At 34.9% G+C, this 20,946-nt stretch overlaps 1 protein-coding gene and 1 long non-coding RNA gene across 2 annotated transcripts; one reads left to right on the plus strand and one right to left on the minus strand.

Moving 5' to 3' along the window:
- Positions 1-212: 212 nt before the first annotated feature.
- On the plus strand, positions 213-12,117 carry THADA (Thyroid adenoma-associated protein homolog). Its single transcript, XM_090168244.1, has 29 exons — positions 213-482; positions 541-656; positions 897-1,081; positions 1,142-1,190; positions 1,264-1,516; positions 2,720-2,919; positions 2,989-3,054; positions 3,117-3,237; positions 3,590-3,659; positions 3,721-3,905; positions 4,727-4,864; positions 4,932-5,019; positions 5,225-5,379; positions 5,434-5,589; positions 6,179-6,280; positions 6,346-6,627; positions 6,754-7,085; positions 7,145-7,532; positions 7,595-7,843; positions 7,964-8,206; positions 8,270-8,466; positions 8,543-8,804; positions 10,105-10,282; positions 10,338-10,720; positions 10,780-10,889; positions 10,945-11,014; positions 11,086-11,242; positions 11,312-11,589; positions 11,658-12,117. The coding sequence occupies exons 1-29, from the start codon at positions 390-392 to the stop codon at positions 12,102-12,104; spliced, it is 5,553 nt and encodes a 1,850-aa protein (XP_090024370.1). The 5' UTR covers positions 213-389; the 3' UTR covers positions 12,105-12,117.
- On the minus strand, positions 3,050-4,296 carry LOC149951815 (uncharacterized). The gene is made up of 3 exons (XR_016479872.1): positions 4,004-4,296; positions 3,769-3,924; positions 3,050-3,123 (listed from the first exon to the last, which is right to left on the minus strand). It is a non-coding gene; the product is annotated as an uncharacterized LOC149951815 (long non-coding RNA).
- Positions 12,118-20,946: the final 8,829 nt, after the last annotated feature.

Consider the following 20,946-nt stretch of genomic DNA (forward strand, 5'->3'; position numbering starts at 1 on the left):
TTGGGTGACACATCTGATTAAAAAAAAAGGTAATTATTGAAGCCTTGTGGTTATTATCGAAGATTCAAATTTACCGCCAATTCTTAAGCCTACTATAATTTTGTTTACGTAATCATTTGAGTTTTAAGATCTGGCAACGCTGTGTTTGTACTCCATGCGTGAAAATATTGCCACTTTTTAAATTGTCAATTACAGGTTACTTTACTTAAAATATTCGTGTAAACTGTTAAGTAGTTACAAATTAATGCACTTATTTCAGTCACTATCATAAGATTAATATAAAGAATTCAAAGAATATACAAGTTTTTTCCTTCAACCTAAGATTGGGCCCATGCGTTCATTAAAAGCTAGGACATTGCTTTAAGTAACGAACGCGAGAAGTTTAATTCATGGCTTTGGTTTGTTGTGTTGATGATATTTGGAACCTTTTTGTAAATAAATCTGCCGTGTTACCTAATGGCAAAGTTTCATTTTCGAAACAAGTAAGCTTTCATGTATAAATTATACTGTGCCAATGGCTCAAATATCATGTTTTATCAGTTTACTCTCATGGTGGAAACCTGTTCGGTCCCAGAACTTGAGCATGTTATGATGACATTAGTACAGTCATTTTTTACTATGGAACTTAAAAATCCAATGAAAAAAACAATAGCTAGGTAAATTATATTGTACCCTACTGAAAATGTATTTAGGTTAATAGAGAATATCTGGGCAACACTGTTCGCTTTGTCCACTGAAGTTCTAAAGAAAATAAAGCCCCTCCGTCTTTCCTCGCTCAATTTATTCCCCTTCGCAGAATCTTGAAAACAGATTATAGTTGTGACCTTGTATTTTATGTTAACCTTAATACATTCTTGACTGTATGAAGTAACTTGTTTATTTCTTTTATTTTTTAGTCTAATATCATCTTTGTCAGAGTTAGATAATAATCAGATTCAAAATGTTTTTTCTGAAAATTTTTATTTATTTCTAAATGGAGAGATCTCTATTTTAAATACACAACTTGTGGGAGAAAGTATCATGGCTTGCCTAGATAAATTTAATGTTGGGAAGTTAACTATAACGAGCAATTTTACATCAGGTACATTTTCATTCATTTACTTACCAAAAGCTTAAATTATTAATAATAAATATTTTGTAGTATTTACGTTTATTGAAGAACGTCTGAATTGGTTAAAAAGACAATTAGAGTATGTATCATTTTTTTTTAATATTTGTAATTTACCCATTCTGAGTTTATGAATATTTTTTCTTGGTTACTAGTCCGTTACCAAGTCCTCAAGAAACTACAAATCTGTTTAATGTCAGCCAAATTTTGTTAAAAGCTCTTAGCCTTACCTTACAAGAATATGAAATCCAACAAAAAACCATATATAAAGAGTTTGCAAACATATATGCGTTAGTAATTTGGTTTTTGCAATCAGAAAATGTTGTTTTGAATTGCAAGCTAAGTGCTGGAATTGTGTATGTAAATTTACTAAAAAATATGGCTTCCGATGGATTGATCAATTTAATAGTAAGTATTTTTTGTAAGATATGTGGGTTATAAGTTGCCAAAATATAATTTTAACTAGATCAAATTACCATAGTTTTAATTTTTGGTACTTTTAGATTAGGGATGCACCAATATATCCATAACCGATATATAGGCCTATTTTTCTAATATTGGTATCAGCCGATATTGGCCGATACTGGTATTAGAAAATATTTTCAGAAAATTTACAAATGATATTTGATTTGATTGGCTGTGCCACGTATGACAGACTTCACAAGCTAGATCATGCCTTTTTTTAGACGGGGGGGGGGGGGGGGGTTACGAGTGTAAACAAGTAAGAAACAACGATATTCGATTTGTGATATGTAAAATGAAAAGAAACATTTGGATATGCTCTTGCTAACTTTTTTAATGAAAAATTATAATAAAATGGTATGACAGTGTACTGAACCGTCTTTTACAATGATTTTATCATATACAATGCTGTAATGATAGATATCCTTTTTTAATATCGGTGCATCCTTATTTTAGATCTTGGGGCAATCATTTATGTGGTAAGGTGTATTTTCCTTCATCTTGGAAAGTAGCTGCTCAAAATCGTAAAAGCCATGCTAAATAGGTGGGGTGGCTGAGTGGTTAGCACTTTAGCCTCGCAGCAAGAGGAGCCGGGTTCGATCCCAGCTAGTAGTACTGGGTGAAAATCCAGAACTACTCCTTCTGCGTAGAGTTTGTAAGTTCTCTCCCCACTGGTTAAAGGGGTTTTCCACCGAGATCTTCGGTTTCCCCTTCCCATAAAAACTTGCTGAGGTTAACGGTAATAGTTAGTGTAGGGAGCTCTTGGCTCGCGTGGCATGAAGGGCTTGCCACCAGCCTCCTATGCATTGTAACCCGGTCACCTGTTACTTGATCACGCACAAGCAACATTGCTTATGTGGTCGAAGGTGGTGCCTTGGGTATTAGCTCTATTTAAAAAAAAAAAAATATCCTTAGAAAATTACTGAATGACTTAAGCATGTATATGTTTTATGGAAAGAAAGTTTCAATGGTTTTTGTGGTTTAAATTATTTGCCATTTTCCAAGATGGTAGCAAAAATATACCTGTGAATGAGTTACTTATAATCTATAAGATCATCCAAAATCAAAGCTTTTTAAATTTTTTCTGGGTTCTGGATTTTTATTGATAAAATGACTGGCCTATTATTAATTTTTATATATTTTTAATAGGACAAAGAAAATTTTATATATGAAAATTATGAAATTTCGCTATTATTTCATTCAATGTCCTTGTCTGACGTCAGCAAGCTGTGCCTTTGGAATGGCTTTCTTGTTAGCCTTTCATTAAATGAACTAATTTGTTATCGTGAAAATTCAGAAACTGTTCTTGTTAAAATATTTCACAACCTGTTTTCGTTAGAAAATTTAAGGTGTGGCTTCTCTAAAAAAATTGTAAATGCTTTTCCTTTCATCTAATGTCTCTAATTTTTTATCTTTAGCAACGAAGAAAGTGCAGTGCTAATAGCATTTTCAAGAACGCTATTAACATGGTCTGAAAAATCATGGTATTTCACTATTTTATTTCTTGTAGTAATACATCCTTATAATTTTCATAAATGTTTTTAAGTGATATTCTGAAAATGGAAGAGCCTCTTATAAAAATTAAAAGCCTATTTGATGGAGCTAATAGTGATTTCGTAAATCGAATGCTGAATTATGTTTATAGCAATTGGGACCACTCTATTGATGTGAGATTAAATAAGTAAATACTGTAATTTTGGGTAGACTGCCAGGATTCCCCCCAAAAAGATTTAATAATGAATAAGTTGAATCTGATTCGCATAAGCCTATTGTGCATGGTTTTATCAAACTATCTTCTGTCCCCAAATGATTATTTTTTTTTCTTATCAAATGTCAAAAACTATTATTTAACTTCCAAATTAGGTAAATTTCAATCTGTAAACATAGAAAAGACGAAAGGTTGTCAAATTTTTTACATTTTTGAGATAGGCAGCTTTGAAGAATAAATCACACCTGCGTATCTACCCAAAATTCCAAAAACAAAATTGAGGTATAAAATTAAATCATAAATTCCCACAGAGTTTAAGACATCATTCAAAATCAATCTTTCAAAACATCATTATCTGTCACTCCTTAAGCTGTGATAAACGTAATTTTGTTTTTATTTATTTTGTGCTATAGAATGTTTTATATTGTCTTCTTTTTATTAGAAAACGATCCCTTCCTTTTTGAGCTAACCAAGAATTTACTAAACTTACCTTGGCACTGTAAAGGAAGATATGGAGCTCTTTGTCACATTGTCCAAGTGGTCAAAGCCAGTGTTATGTTGACTGTTAAGCCATGTATCGTTGATGAACTCGTCCAAGCACTGACAGAACTCAGTCTAGCCCCGCATGTATTATTTATTCAGTCATCTAAAAGCAAGTGGAAACTCGTGTATACTCCTTCAATGGCTCCATGGATTGCAGTTAGCTAGTTGATTAGGTTACTTACTGGAATTAAAAAACTATTGTATATTGTTAGCAGGGCAGAAGGCGTCACTTTATAAAGTCCTTTTCTTCTATCTGTCCCTTGTGCTTAATACTTTGGGTGGGTGTCTTATGACCAAAGCCAAGAATGTATTGAAGTTACTAAGAATATTGGACTACAGGATTCTGATTCCCATCCTCGCAGCCTTTGTAGCTTAAATTTGTCTGCTTTCCCATTCAAGTTTGCTATGGTATGACTTTGAATGCCCCTTAAATGCAGACGAACTTTCTCCACGAAAGCTGAGGATGGTACCAGGAGTTAATGCTATGCTGAAATATTCTTAGTAACTTCAATACATTCTTGCCAAAGCTTAGAGCTACATTTAGACATCTTTTCAATTAATTTTGTTTATTAACCAAGATGGTATTAAAATGTTTAAAGAGGTTCTTATCGGGTGATAACTTTAAAATGTTTTGTGCTGCTGCTACAACAGAGGGCATTACTTTTAGTGTAATAGAGTGTTGTCGTCTGATACGATTTTGAAAACTTGTAACGTCACAGCTGTAGTGTTAATAGTGGCCGCCATGACAGTTACCGTTTTTTTATCAATAGGCAAATTACAATGGTGACGTCGCAGGGTTTCAGACGACAACACTATAGGGAAAAGCATCCAAGGATTTAATTGGAGCCACCGCCGCTTGCTTTATCCCTTACTCTCGTGTTTTACAAATTAAGTTATATTCTTAGGTTAGTGAATTTTTTACTGTAATCTGCAAATCCCATCATCATGAGGTTGCTATTTCTGAGTGGCAAGTTATTTGGCTTGATCCTATTATTAAATGTCTATGCCTTGGCAATAATGTTCAGAAGTCATCTGCACAGCAAGTAAACTTCAAACAAAACTTAATTTATGAACAAAAAGTAATGGCTTCTTAAAAATTTTCTTTCATAGTATGTTCTACCAAAAATACTTCAAATTGAACCAAAAGCATTACAATATTTGGTCTACGAATTGGCTTCATCTAAATCTGAAGATAAAGGTTATGGTTACAAATATCTAAGCCTTGGCTCTTGATATTAAGCCTTGGCTCTTGGTATTAAGCCTTGGCTCTTGGTATTAAGCCTTGGCTCTTGGTATTAAGCCTTGGTTCTTGATATTAAGCCTTGGTTCTTGATATTAAGCCTTTGTTTCTTTAGCCTAAGCTTTGGCATTTAAATTAAAATGGATATTTAAAAACATTACAGAACGTTCCATGTGTGTTACAATTGCTTGTGTAAAAACTGCAAAATGTAACAAAATTCCGTATAATATCTTGGGTAATGCATTAGATAATACTATGTGGAAAAATTGCTTACCTTACGAAACTATAAAATTGGCTCTTTGTCATGCAGAAGAACAGGTGACTTTTAATGTTATATGAATCTTTTTTTTTAATCATTTGTCTTGTTATTAGGTTCGGTTGGATGCTTTAAGTGTATTATGTGATAGTCCAAAATCAACGGAACCCCTGATGGAGGAAGAACTTAAACTCTTGGAGTTTTTCATAAAATATAATCTTAACATTCAGTCTCCAGCTTTCAGGCAAAAAATGGTGTCTTTATTTAAAAAGGTAACTTGATATCTTCTTTTTTCTATGTTATAATATTGTTAAAATTAGTTCATATGTTATCTTGCTTATGTTATTCGCTTGAAACATATGTACCTGTGTTTTCTTAAAGTTTGTTAAAAAAAATGCAGGGTGAAGACTTTCATATATTGATTTCTCAATACTGTTTCATCGGTAAAATATGGTTTCTCAATAGTTAAATATCCCCTATGAGGTGTAATTTTTATAATTTACATCTTTCCCCGAAGTAATAGAATCGGTAAATTTTAAATGCCTAGATGGATACTTCTCTCACAAGTGATACTTTATAAACTTCTGGTATCCGTTAGTCGTCTTGAGGCTCAAATACTTATTTTTGCCGATTTATCAAAAAAACTACCAATACTGATTTTTTTTCCAATTTTTTCCCTTTACTACACTAACCTAATTAAAATAACGTCATTTTCATGTTTGTTAACTAACGTTTTTTCAGTGAAAAATGAGTTTCAGTACTGATTTGGAAAAATCCGCATAGATATTGGTTGAAACTCAAAATCTGTTAAATTACAATAGTGGTCAACACTAGTTAAAATTAATCAACACTTTTTTTTAGATGCTAAATAGAATTAAATTAAGCTCGATAATTGAGTTAAGGAAAATGGAAAAGAATGACGAAAATGTATTGAGGGAAAATAAGATGTTATCTAGCTATTTGGTAAAAAACTTCAGATTTTTTATCTTCTCCATCTAAAAACCCTCTTATGTTATTAATATTTGCAGTATTTCCTTCATTGGCTTAACCACTTTTTGGTTGAGAACTTGTTTCCTGAAGCCAATTTTCCACGTCGCTGCACTGTTTTGCAACTTCTTGTTCTTCTGAATGATACATTTAGGCCTGTAAAAGAGAAGAATAGTAATTTCAAAGAGCTCCCATTCCAAGTAAAATTTGAAAGCTACTTCTGCCGCACTCTTTGGGATTTACTTCGAGATACTTATGAGAACAACAAAGAATCAGTGGAAAAGTTACTAAGTTCTGTTCCAATAGAAGATCTCAACTTAAATGTTGGTTATTATTTATTGCCTACAAAAATTATTGGTTATATAATGGCTTGAAAAATTTTAATACCAAAACCAAAGAGACTTCATTAAAAAAGGACAATTTATAAAAAAATTATTGTATTGTTTCAGAATGAAAACGTCTTTATGGAGATTATGGACATATCAGTGCTATTAGCTTCTAGCTCCCGTCCGCCTGATTCAGTAACAGCAGCATATATGTTGAAAATTCTATGCAATTCAGATATTTGCATTTTGGCCGCCTCAAAATTCTGCTGTGTTTCATCTGGCGAGTTTACATCAGTGCCAGAATGCCGCGTATATGCCTTATTGAAGGTATTAGTCATGAAACTTGAAGATCAGTTATCTCTAGCATATTTGAATCTATTACAAGCTGCCTCAAATGGCCCATTGTATGGTATAATTTTATGCATCCATAAACTACTGGAAACCATCGATTTGCAGTGAGAAATTTTTGTCTTGTGAGATTTTATTCCATGTTTTAAAATTAAATTTTCTGCAGATATAAGTGTAATTGTTCTGAGTGGAGAGAATTAATCCAGAAAACAATCAAAAACTGCTTAGAAGCTGGTGCTGTTGTGCAACCTGTGGTTTGCAATGCGTCTCCTGAAGGCCATTTGCCTATGGATACAGATGCTCAAAGCATTGGCTGTTTGCAAGTGGCAATTCAAAAAGCTATTGGACGTAGGTTTACGACAGCGGTGGTTGCAACAGATGATGCTTCATCTGCTAATAAAAGTTTAAAAATTGATATGGTGAAAACCAAAGCGGTGACTGCTCAAATGCTGCTTCTGTGTAGTTGGAGAACGCATAAGGAAGTTTCGCTGTTATTAGGTTTGTTGACTGAAAAATGCTCAATTGGTTCTGAAGGTTTAATTTTCCCTGAGCAAGTAAGTAATATTTTCTTATGCTATGTGCTTTTATTATGTGTGAATAACTTTATCTCTCTTAGTTCTTAGTTATTGGAACATATTTCACGAAGCAGTTGACAGAAATCAAACATAGAGGTGCATTTGAACAGGCTTATGTAGGATTTACGAAGCTTTGCTATCGTTTGTGGCGATGTGAAAATTCCGAACTGCATAGCTTACCTGAACAATGGCTTAAAGATCTAATTGAAATGATTTCCGAAAATAAAAGCAAAACCGATAGCTCCACCGGCCCTACTCGAAGAAGCGCTGGCGTTCCATTCATAGTTCAGGTATGACTTTATCTAATTGTATAACGTGTTGGTATTGGATTAGGAGTCTTGTGTGTAAAATCTACCCACCTTGCGTGTTTTGACTATCTTATGGGTTTTTTTCTTTATATTCCTTAATAGGCATTACTTGTTAGTGAACCAGAATCAACCAACCGCAAATGCTTCAAAAAAGCCCTTCCTGATATATTAAACTTAACAGAACTACGTTTTGATAATAAAGAACCAATAGAAAACAGTAGAATTCATTCTATGAATGTGCTTAGAGCTCTTTATCGAGATGCTCATTTGGGTGAGGACATAATGCCTTTTGTTTCTGATGGAATCAAAGCAGCTGTTCTAGGATTCAAATCTGAAAATTGGGGGGTAAACGTGATTTTATCTAAATCAATGTAAAATATATTATATTTTAAAATAAATAATTTATAGGTTCGAAACTCAGCAACATTATTGTTCACCACGTTAGTTACACGTGTATTTGGTGTAAATCGGTCACGAAGAGAACCACAGAAAAAGAATTGCCTCACAGGAAGAGTTTTCTTCCAACGTTTTCCTCAACTTTTTGAGTTTCTTCTTTCAGAACTACAATTGGCCACAGAAAATTTGTCAATGTTACAGTCTAGCGCGTAATTTGATTTGGCTGCTTATGTATGAATGACAGTTTTTCTAATATTTAAATTTATCCATTCAAATGTTATACAGGCTTCATCCAATATTACTGTTGCTCTCAAGACTCTATCCATCTCCAGTTGAAGGAAGTAGTTCTTATGTTAAGTTGACGGTTTTCATACCTTTAGTGAGGAAGTGTGCTTCTAAATCACAAGTCTGGTGGACTAGGCGTCTGGCATCTCAAGCTGTAGTGCCTCTGATACCCATCGAGGAATACGAACAATTTTTAAACTCCTGTTTTCTGGCATTATCTAAAGAAAAATCTCACAATGAAAATCATGGACTCTTATTACAGGTTCATAACTTAAACATAAATATGCTTTCAAAGTAATGCTTCGCTTTTAAAAACAAAAGGCCTAGCATGTTCAACACCAAGTCCTATCGTGATCGAACCAAGGCCTATTATTATCACACCCAGCAGTCTTAGAAATAAGCTTTTTCGAAAAACTGGACAAAGAGAGCACCTGCTCCTGTTTAATAACCATTTCAATTTTACTACTCAAGGGTTTTGCTCTGATTTTGTCGATGAGGTAATTGATCTCATTACAATTCAGAGAGAAATGGAGAATTATTAGCTGATTATTAGTATTATGTTTTGTACACTTGAGCACTATTAACTACCAAAAAAAAAATTGTACTAAATATGTGCTCCGAGAGCTATCTCAATCGTTTGATCTGTCAAATTGGCGGATTGGTTTCAAGTAATATCATTGCACTTGACTACAGTGGGACATGCCAAAATTGAATGAAGCAAATTGAGTATGCAAATGGAACATGAAAAGTTGATTGAGGCTAGTTTGAGCACTCAAGAGCTGTCAAATGGATAATACTATAGAACTATTATCATGTATGACAACCTATTTTCTTCTGATTTTACAATGCTACATAGTGGCAGGAACAACTTAGTTTTTAGGACTGACTGGAAAAGGAGGCTATCATCGTTAATCACTCCAGTTCCATTTTGTTAATTAATTAATATTAACTGGTCTTGATTGGCTTCGTATAAACTAGATCAATGCCTTATTTCTAAGACTGAAATTATGCCTAGTGTGGCTGAAGCCAGGATTAGCTTATTCGTACTTTGGGTTAAATACAAGCTTACATTATGTATCCAAATCTTTGCCTGCTCCCACTAACAAGGAAACGACCCGAGGTGTTACACACCGATTTTGTTCAAACTCGGGGGATTTTCCCATTGAAAATAACATGGGATTTGGACCGATTCCAAAAAAAAATTTAAAAAATTTTAAAATACCAAAACTATAAAAAAATTGTTAAAAATTGACGAAAAAAATCAAAATTGATAACTTTTTTATCAATTTGAACCAAATGGGTGAAAATGAACCGATATGGCTTAAATATTAAAAATTTCCATTTTATGTTGTCAAAAACATTTTTCATTGCCATGGCAAAACCGTTGCCCATTGAATAAATTCTCTTTAGGATTTTTCAAGTTACATGAAGGTCTACCAATCCCTCGAGTTTGAACGAAATCGGTGTGTAACACCTTGGGTCGTCTCCTTGTAAGTCTTATACTTGAGCTATGGCTTTATGATTCTTAACCTGAAAAGTGACAATTCAATTTATAATTTCAGATTTTACATGTTTTGAAAGATGTGAAGAGCTGGCCTGAGGCTATTGTTACGAAGATCAATAATAAAATAGAATATTGGCTTATTACCTCATCATGGCTTCTTAACAATCGCTGTAGTATGATTAAATCATTATATTTGGAAATTGTTCACTGTCTTACAAACACATTTTCAAGTTTAGGTAAGTTCGTTTGAATGATTTTGTTCTTTTCAATTCTGAGTGAAGTTTATTTTAGCTGATATTACACAACTGATTCAAAGCACTATGAATGTCAATAGCGAGGACTGGTCTACGAGAGTATTGCTGAATTCCTTACTGAAAAATGTGAATCCAGACCATCAGGCTATAGAAACGCTACTAATTTCATCACTCAAGACGCAAACTTATGAAACTCGAATGGCAGCTTTGGACTTTCTATCGTTCTTATTTGACTGTGATGATGACATACGGGAAAGTCGAAGCCTTGATTTTGTACCATTAAGCAAAAATATCAACTGGTTATTTAATTTGGAAAATCAATATAATTTAAAAATTAAATTGGGAAATTCTGGAAAGTTTTACGAGATGCTGTTGCTGTTAACTAAAGGCCAAGAAACTCAACCATGGTGTTTAGCAGAGGTAACTAGCCCTAAGATATTATTCTTGTTCCCTGGTGCTTATCAATTTCATTTTGTTAGATGTACTTCATTTTAAGCAAGATACCTTTGCCAGATGATTTATATCCGAATTTAGACTCAGTAATAGATGAACTTAGTTTAGTTTTGGATGAAATGGATGAAACAACTGTGTATGTATTCATGAAGATTTTGTGTTTTAAGATTAATGAACTTATAATATTACAGTGATGACATCTCAGTTTCAATTCTGCATTATTTAGGGTGTATTGCGTTACATCTGTACAACAAAGCTAAGGTAATTTGTAGGACAGTGCTCTTGATTGAAGATCTAGCTTTCAAATTTATGTAAATTTATTTTTTCGCCAGGAAATAGGTCAGATTGATGTACAAGGTAGAAAAATAATTGAAAGGTGGGCTTGTTCAGTTGTTGAAAAAGCCTCTTCAGATAACAGTAGTTTAATGCGTCTATCAGTTACTCACGTGTTAATGACAAATGCTGAGATGATGATAGATACTTTTTTGGGTAAATACAGACAACAATTTTTGGGAAAAATATTTACTTTTTCTCTCAAAAATTTAAAATTTTTGCCAGGTTCTACAGCGTTTGCTCTGTGGGATGCCGCTGTTATGTTACTTCAAGATGATGAACCTGATATTAGGAGTGGAATAATCAAACTGGTGGTCAAATTGGGCTCTTTCCCACAATCAAACTCTGATTATCCTTATCCAATTGTTTCTTCATTGGCAATGGATTTGCTTTTATCATACTTTGTTAAATTTCATAGTACAAGCGAACCATGCCAATGCCTGAGTCTCTTAATAAGTTGGAATCTTCGTTGCGAGCTTGATTCACAAAATCTGGAAGATCAAGTTAGTTGTTTTAGCTATTAAAATATAAAAGTATGCAAAATAACATTAAATTTATGAAATTTTGAAAGAGTGACGAGCAGCCATTTGACAAAGGAGAGATGAATGTATTTTTGGAAGAAATTACATTATCACGTTCAGCTTGCAATCAAATTAAAAATCTTCTAGAAAGAAACCTAGCCCATCGTGAACTTTTCATTTCAAAACCGTCTTGGATACTGTCCGTTCCTTGTTTGAGTGAAAAGGATTCGGTTACATTGGATGACTTTTTAGAAATTTGTTTACAAGAAAGCATTGACCTTCTGAAAGACCTTACCACGTGTAATCTAACTCACATTTATTTGTGTCATTTAGTCGATGGTTTGAGTGTTAAATTATATCAGTTAAAATCATTGACCAATGCCTTGCTATCACAAAGCAATGAAAATTCCAACAAGCGATTCAAGCAAATTTATGAATGTATTTCCACATGGAAATATCATAGTGCTTTTATATTTGCTTTAAAAGAATCTTTATAGCTATTTACTACGCTATTAGATTTTTTTACCTTTGGAAATTAAATTAATTTGTTTAACAATTCTTTTATTTGGCAAAATACTTTGGAAAATATAAATAATGGTTGGGATGCATTGTAAATTATTGTGGCAGGCAGATGTAACGAAGAGTTTGTATTAAGCAGAGGTCTTTAGCATGGATTTTCAACTTTTTAGGAGGTAATTGGGCCAAGAAGTATTCTCTAAACATTTTCCAATTGCGCCAATCTGGGTGCACAATTCTTGGACTAAGCTATTTCCTTTTGCTATGCGAGTAAATTCTATGCTTTAGGGGTAATGGCAGTAAACCTCTAGGCAGGGCCGTTTTATCCAATGGGCACTGTGCCCAGGGCCTACGAAATTTGAAAACCTCCTTGGCTATACTTAAGCTATCGTACCTCCTGGATAGAGCTCCAATGTGGCGCCTTAAAGATGGCCTCAGATCTTTTTATAACACGCTTCGGTATATTGGAACGTCCCCATTACATATCCAGTTTTCAAGGATAGTCTTAGAATCCGTCACACCTCCAAACTCGCTCTTCCAACTTTTTTTGGTCATCAATTTCTAGTGTCACTGACTTGGTTCTCAATCTAGTATTTGTAACTCAGGAGTCAATTGTTTGCCAATGCGAAATTCTTCCAGAAGCAACCCTGCCTTACCCAGATCATCAGATTTATCACTGTTTGGGAGAGCCCAATTTCTGACAACTCCGTACAGTTTTTAGGACCTCTAGTCAACGAGATAAATCGTGACTTCTCTCAGTTCCGTTTCCTGGTTGGACGCTCTTTCGTCCTTGGGTACCGTCATAAACCATTAAACGGCGGGTCTTTCCGCATACCCGTTAGTCTAAGCTTGGGCGCCCACATCTATGTGTCTGAGGAAGCCAAGCAGTTATCCCGCCATGGACTGGTGCGGTCAACGGCATTTTAAAGCACGCTTTGGTAACTGATGGAGTTCCGTCCATTCTTGAGCCCCCAAGGTTATTTCGCGACGATAGTTAACTCGCCGATGCCATGTCTCTTGTTCCGTGGTCCGGCGCGAGATCGTTGGTGTGGGATCTCACCAGCACTGACCGACTAGCACCCTCGTATTTGCTCACGTCTCCTACGGAGGCCTCTGTCACAGAGGCTCTGTGTTAAACACTTTTCCCATGGGTACCTCTCGTGAAATGGCTTTTCTCTGGGCTTGTAGAAATATTTTTGTCTTTTATGGATGATAAGCTTTTCAATATTCCTTCAAAAAATAGCAATTTAGTTATGTCCAACAACTACAGGCGGTGCTTAATGCGTTTGAACCTCTGTTACTTCTCGTTTATTGCGGGGCTCTAGAAGCCTTGCGACAATGGAATATCGAGCCAATTTCGGCACTTGGGAAAGTTGCGGCACAGATTTTTCTTGATTATATTAAGAAATAGGGGATTGTGTTCAAATATTTCGTGACATCTTGTTTTAGGCCTCAACGAGGTTTATAGCGTGGATTAATTAAACACAGGGATATACCGGTCCAGCTTAAAACTCCATTATGTAGCAGAAAAGATTGTTATAAACCCTCTAACCCCTTGCTCTAACAGAGGAAATCGGCGAATAAACGGAAGTCCCCATTTAGTCCAATAGCCCATGACAAAATAAGCGACCGATAAGGTACACGATGGGTCTATATTTTTTTGAATTACCATTATGAAGGGTAACCAATAAATGTTTGTCTTACGGGCCGTAGTGGGGGGCTTTTTGGGATATTGGTCAAATGACGTCACTTTGGTGGACCCATTTAGCAACATTTACTAATTAGTACGTGGCTGAAAAATACCTTATTTATTAGGCATTTGTGTGTATTTAACGAAACTATTATGTCAGGTGGACCAAGTGGGGACATACGTCATATCAGACTGATTACGTCACCGTCTGATACGCCCATTAAGCAACTTATAAGGTACAAAGCTGGAAAGGTTCTCATTCCATAGATCTCGGCGTCTACTTTCTGAAAAATATCATTTTGACTACCAAAGTGGGGCCATATAATAAATCTGACTACTTTTATTGTACCTAACCTTATAATTTTTTTTAACGAAACGATTTAGGAAATGGGGTTAAAAATTGGTTCAATTTCTTCATAATTAAGATTTGAACATTGATTTTAGTCAATTTGAGAGAGCTGATTTTGAATATGGTGCTTTCCGGTTTCAAAAAAACTTCATTATTTGAGAAAATCTTATGTTTATAGGGTTAATTTCACCATTTTTCTTTAAGATAATTTTTATTGCGAATATGGTTATAACAAACCATAAATGATTAAAATTAATACTTAAATTACAAATAAGGCTGGATTTTTCAGTGTAGGTGTCGCGATACGCACAATACTCCGTAATCCGGAAAAAAGCGCGCGTCGTTGTGTAGCCGAGCCTCAATCCAGGAGACGCAAAAACGTTGATTAAATGCAAAAGTTCAAACTTCCTAAAAAATATAAATAAATTTGCGATTTCAATTTAGCCGCAAAAGGAGCCCAGTACCATGCAATGTGTAGGGCAACTTATCAAAAAAGGCCAAATCCGTCAATTTAGAAAATCCGAAAAACTCATCCTGGCATTTATTGAGATTGGCTCACAAAGCAGTGTTGGTGAATTTATGCACATATATTCAAGAATCAGTCATTGAGAACGAAGAAGTTCACCTGTTGAAAGATTTAAACATTCAATATTCTGCACTTGTTAACGAGTATTATAACGGTGACCCAGTGGATTTAGCTGAAGATTGTTCTATTATGGCTTTAGAAATTAAATTGTTTGAACATTTGGGAGACGCAATATCCAAAGACGACCAGGAAAACCGAAGAAGATGAAACATTTATTTATTTATTATCACATGTTGTACCTACAAAGCCGTAATAGGCTTATATGCAGGCTTCCAATCTCTTACAGTTATTTATAATAGTAGCATGGAACTCCGGAACGCTTTGAGAATGGTTTTTAACTAAAAATACAAATCTAAATCGGCCATCGGTGATGTCGCATATGCACTTCGTAATGCAATTTTAAAAATTGAAAGGACTCCGTTACGCTCAAATTTAACAGTAAACGATGTATTGAAAGGAGAAGCCGTAACAAACGGTCTCGTCAAACCTTCGAAACATCTACAGTTAGGTCTAGCCGTTAAGAGCTTGAGTGGGAGAAGATAGCTTCGTGAGATGATGGAGAAACAGTCAACTACGGCTGCGCTGAAAAAAAAGAAACCGAATTAGCGTTTTCCTCCTTGGAATATAAAAGAGTAACTCCGAGAGGTATAAAGCTATAGTTGGAAATGTATCAACTGGCGTAGCCTGGGACAACTACGATGCATTCGTTGATACTACTGATGGAAAATCTACACTACATGACACCTTTGGAATTTGCTTTCAAAATGTCGACACATCCGTGTTCGAAAGTGACGAAATACTTGAGGATGAGCAGAGAATAAATGCAGATTCTTTACAAAATGGCCGCAAAAGATGATCATGAATAGCCACTGGGCTGGAGCTATCTCCGTACCGAAAACGAGCTCGAATGAGAACAAGTGGGTTGATTCCACTCAACGATGAAAAGAGGTTAGCGATACCTTTCGAGATTGAAACATTCGAAGTTCTCGACACAGTTTGGATGATTTCGTTAGCTTTAAAAATTAAGGGAACGCCCCTGTGGTGTGGCTGGAATTCTAACGTTCTCATTGATAAACAGCCCGAACAAGTCATAAGTTATTTACCTCAGATAAATCCGTCGCCTACATCGCTTCAAGTAGTTGTCGAAACTTTGAAAAGATCTTTGAAAACCGCGGAAGAATGCGATCAGGAATATATTGTCGTTTCGTACCATCTAGCAATAGTGAAATGGCTCCTGATCATACAAGCCGAAGAGAGTCCGATGTTCGACAACCTTTTCATTATGTTAGGACCATTTCATATATGTATGGCGTATTTTAAAGCTGTAGGAAAATATTTAGAAGAATCTGGTGGAACACATATTTTAGGAGAGTCAGGAATATTGGCGGAAAGATCTCCAAATGATTTTATTGGAGGATTACATTACAACAGATGTAAAAGAGTCCATTTACTTCTAGCAACTTCCTTACAAATACTTCATTTTCGACAATTTTGTTCAACATTTGAAATACCAGATAATTTGGCGCAAGACATCAGTGACTTATATTATTTGCACACAAATTTTGACTTACAAGAACACAGCGAAAACGTTGGAACCGTAATAACAGAATACGCCGAAAATGGGGGACACTGTAAAACTGCTCAGTACTGGTATTTGTACATAAAAATGATTCGCCTTTATTTGAAGGTCGCACGTAGTGTTCACACCGGAAATTCCAAATTGTACATCCACTGCAAAACTATTTTTTACTTTCAATAAGCCTAACTACGCGAGATGGCTATAGTTCGTTTAGAAGACAATTTCCTTAAGATGGAAGAAACTCATCCAGGAATCACAAAGCAGTTTGAAAACGGAGCTCTTTCAATCCGTCGTACGAGTAAAAACTTCGAGAACAGCTATTGATTTGACGTTAGAACAAACTATCAACGCAGATGCCGCAAACTCCATTTCAGCTAGGCAACGATGGGCTAGAAGTAACTTTATGAGAACTCAAATTTTGAGCAATTTGTTCGATGAACTCGGATTACAAAGGAAAGAAGAAGTCAGCCCAGAGCTCCGTCCAAGTAACATTGCAAAGAACCATTACCAAATAGAGCTGATTTCAACAAAAATTTAACAATGTTTAAATCCTTTTGAATCGCGGATCGAAAAAGAAGAACTATATAACATTAGTACCGAAAAGGCTACTTCCGTCAAAACTGCAAAGTTTCTATTTGACGTCTTACATATAGGAAATGACGCCAGAATTTTATTGAAGAATGTGCGGAAGACCCAGCACGGTTCGATCGTCCAATAAAACGAATTGGAAATTTTACATTTGCTTCAGAAGGAACCAAATATCGTAAAAAACACAAAGACGGAAAATAGTAGAAACAACAAGTTGGCAAGCCAAAATATACCTCTCCTCGGAAGAATGGTCCCTAGTGGTATTAATCTCTCGAGATAACCCTTAAAGATATATCCGCAATTCAGAGTTATTTACTAAAAACGTAATCCCGGTTCAATCCCGCACGGTATACAATTTAATTATAATTGAAATAATTGAGAAGAAACAGCCGAGTTTAATTTATTCAGAATATTATAAATTAAGTTGTTACAACAGTGAGTTAGACGAACTAGAACAACGCACAATTGAATTTAACCCTATTTACAGAACAAGTTTATCAGTTAAATGTAATACGTACGAAGCAAATTTTAATGAAAGAAATATCTACAGAGGGTATTTGTATTTTTCTCGCTTACGAAATAACAACACAAAAAACCTTTAAACACGAAAAAATGATAATTAAAAGCCAACAATACCGCTCAAAAGCTCAACACAATCAAAAAATAAAAATACCAAAACCCAATCGACCAAACTTTGGAGCCAAAACGACCAATAGAAAAATATATAATAACAACCCAATCAATCAGACCAGAGCAGAGCAAAAATAATTAATAGAAAAATATATAATAACAACGCAATCGATCAGGGTAAGAGCAACAATAACGAATAGAAAAATATTTAATAATATCCCAAATTATCAGGCTTCAGAGCAAAAATAACGAATAGAAAAAATTTATAATAATATCCCAATCAATCAGACTTCAGGATCAAAATAGCTCATAGAAAAATATTATTACGCAGTCGAGTAATAAATTAATTCAAAACCAAGCAATAGAAAATAGAAAATCAAGAAGCGCAACACCTTACCATTCACAAATAAGAATTTTCGACGTTATTATAATGAAATCGGATAAGCTTTAAGCCACGATGTAACCACTTTAAAGGTTCCACTAAAACTGAACTATTTCGAAAAATAAGCTTAAAAAACCAAGAATAGACAAAAAAACAACGTTATCTCGATCAGTAAAAATAACATAAAACCCTTACTTTGCCTGAAACCCAGATACTTTTTATATTTTAAAACAAGATTTGACCTTTAAAATTTCATACTTAAAAAATGTAGACTTTAACAAGATTAAATCAACGTAATTTCATTCGTAAAAAAACCAGATTAGGCCTTCATAAATTCATTCATAAAAAAATTCAAGACTTTATTACCTATTATGCTTACGATGAGTGTCTTATTTTCAGTGCAGCTAAGCAGCTATCGGTGGTTCTGTGATAGAGCGCTCGACTGTCAAGCCGAATGGCTTGGGTTCGAAACCTGGGAGGCGCATTTGTTTTTAATCAATAGAGAAAACGCTAAATTAGAATTTCTTCTATGCAATAATTTCAATTTCAATTCTATTTCAATTAAACCAAAATTTCGTACTCTATTAAATACGCTTCCGAAAAAACAAAATAAACATCTTCGTAGGGTGTTTAATGTTTATAATCTTCCCACTCAAACAAATATTACATTTATTTTTATTTACATCCCGAAGTGTAACCCACCGATTTTGTTCAAACTCGGGGGATTGGTAGACCTTCATGTAACTTGAAAAATCCTAAAGGGAATTTATTCAATGGGCAACCGTTTTGCCATGGCAACAAAAAATGTTTTTGACAACATAAAATATTAAATTTTCCCATTGAAAATAACATGGGATTTTGACCTCACATTGATCAAAAGTTGATCAGTTTTGATGTTTTTTTTTTGTCAATTTATATATATTTTTTCTATTTTGGTCATTTTCGAAATTTTGAAATTTGTTAAAATATTTCACAGGGAGGGCCCTAGGAATCGTTCAGAATCCCATGTTATTTTCAATGGGAAAATTTTAATTTATTGTTGTCCAAAACATTTTTTGTTGCCATGGCAAAACGGTTTCCCATTGAATAAATTCCCTTTAGGATTTTTCAAGTTACATGAAGGTCTACCAATCCCCCGAGTTTGAACAAAATCGGTGGGTTACACTTCGGGATGTCTCCTTGTTAGTTTACAGACCGTCAAGCATGGAAAGGTGATGCCCAAAATTTTCTGTGCGTACAAACTATTCAAATATCACCTAAACAAGTTGTCCACCAACATAACTTAAAGCAATTGCCAGCTTTAAAGAAAACCCCGTGATAGCTTTTCTGTATTGTCGAAATATAGATTCTACAAAGCTTGACCTTGACTTTTTTTTAACACCTCGTATATCTCGAGGAATTAACGTAATCAAGACATAAGTTTTTTTCTTGGTTTGTAGATAATACGGTAGGTAATAGTTTCACCTTGGATGAATAATAGTAGTTCCTACCTGGATATATTACTCTAGCGTTCCGTGCGCATTTCCTAAGTGTTGGTTACGAGTTCTGCCTTGTAGAAGGCTACGTGTTACGGGAGTTTCGGAAATTCCGCTAACTTTGCCGAAGCGGCGCTGCTGTCGCAAAAGCCATTTGCTGGTCAGGTTTTTGTTCAAGTGATATATCCAGATAGGAACTACTATTATCAATCCAAGGTTTAACTGTCTAAAAATATCATAAATTTTATTTATTTCTATAGGTTTTAAATGTTTCACCTCTGAAAAATCACCACTTTTATCTGATTTTTGGAATTTACCATCTATGATTCAGTGGGTGTTTTTGAAGTAGGGGGGTATGTAATCGGGTCTTCTACGCAATATAACCTGGCCACCTGAATTATAGGCATTCAATGTCGCTGGCTGACTCTGGTCTATGGAGGTGCCTTGGGTATTCGCCTAGATAATCACTGTCTCGGAATAAGAATAATTTGTAAATAGCCCTCTCTCTGACATCGATTAGGACTAATTATCAATTCCAAAATACTTGTAAAGCATTTGTCGAGCTGCAAAAACGAGTTCCCCCAAAAGTACGAAGTTAAGATTGCACTGTTAACTTTAAATGTTAACACAAGGAGAACGCAGCTAGCCTCTAAACACGCTAACGCCGTGTTGCGTACAAATTTCATTGGACGAGCCTATACGCTGAACGTTTTACGGAAAGGAGGAAGACCATTTCCGAATTTTCCCCTTCCAACGGCAGCAGGCGCTAACGCGTCTAACCAATGAAAATTGTACACAAGATAATCCACGACTTTTGACGGGTTGCGTTTTCCTTGTGTGGGGTGATGTGTTTGTTGCTCCTAGGTTTAATTAAGTAAAACAAATGAAATTAGTCGTTCGTATGAAAGGGTATCCCGATAAAACAGTTTTGTGTTTGAATAGCATTCAATATGGGCTAAAAGAGTATGCTCCATACTTCCCTCAACCTTGGTAAATGGCCTATCGGTGATGTTGGTGTAGACGCTCGCAGAACTCCTATATCTCTGTAAGATAATGCTGATTGTAGGGGATTTGAGTTCAATAAATACATTTATTATTTACTGACTGCACAGGTGCATTTAACAAAACTGTTTCAAAGTTGTAACGATCATCTTGGCCAGGGATCAACACCGTGTCGTGGTGGTTACTCTTTTCGAAGCACAATTTTTCAGTGCTTCCGTCATGCTCCTCTGGACTCTTTTCACGGCTTTTGGCGAGGCTTTTTGCATTACAAATTTTGCCTGTTACTCTGGCTTTCCTAATAATTAAAATGATATAAAATACTAAGATTACACTATTATTTAAATATAGTAGCTGAAGAAGGGCAAACTAGCCCAAAAACCAGCCGCCAATTAATTAGTTTTTAAATATCCGAAAATATCGGGCTTTCCCTGAAAGAAGCCCATTTTAAATAAATAAACTATTTATCGCCCAAATTGCTTTGCTAATTTTAATAGCTACTTCAAGACTGGTATAAAAACATTACGCTAAAGGTTTTTTCCTTA

The sequence above is a fragment of the Leiobunum rupestre genome, chromosome 3, assembly GCF_980474605.1.
Source record: "Leiobunum rupestre chromosome 3, qqLeiRupe1.1.hap1, whole genome shotgun sequence".
Classification (NCBI taxonomy): Eukaryota; Metazoa; Arthropoda; class Arachnida; order Opiliones; family Sclerosomatidae; genus Leiobunum; species Leiobunum rupestre.

Excerpts from the sequence above, each read along its gene's own strand:
- THADA (XM_090168244.1), top strand. The coding sequence starts at position 390 with ATGGCTTTGGTTTGTTGTGTTGATGATATTTGGAACCTTTTTGTAAAT. Across the intron at positions 657-896 it reads ATGAAAAAAACAATAGCTAG|TCTAATATCATCTTTGTCAG; the intron begins GTAAATTATATT and ends TTTATTTTTTAG. Across the intron at positions 4,865-4,931 it reads AGAAGTCATCTGCACAGCAA|TATGTTCTACCAAAAATACT; the intron begins GTAAACTTCAAA and ends TTTCTTTCATAG.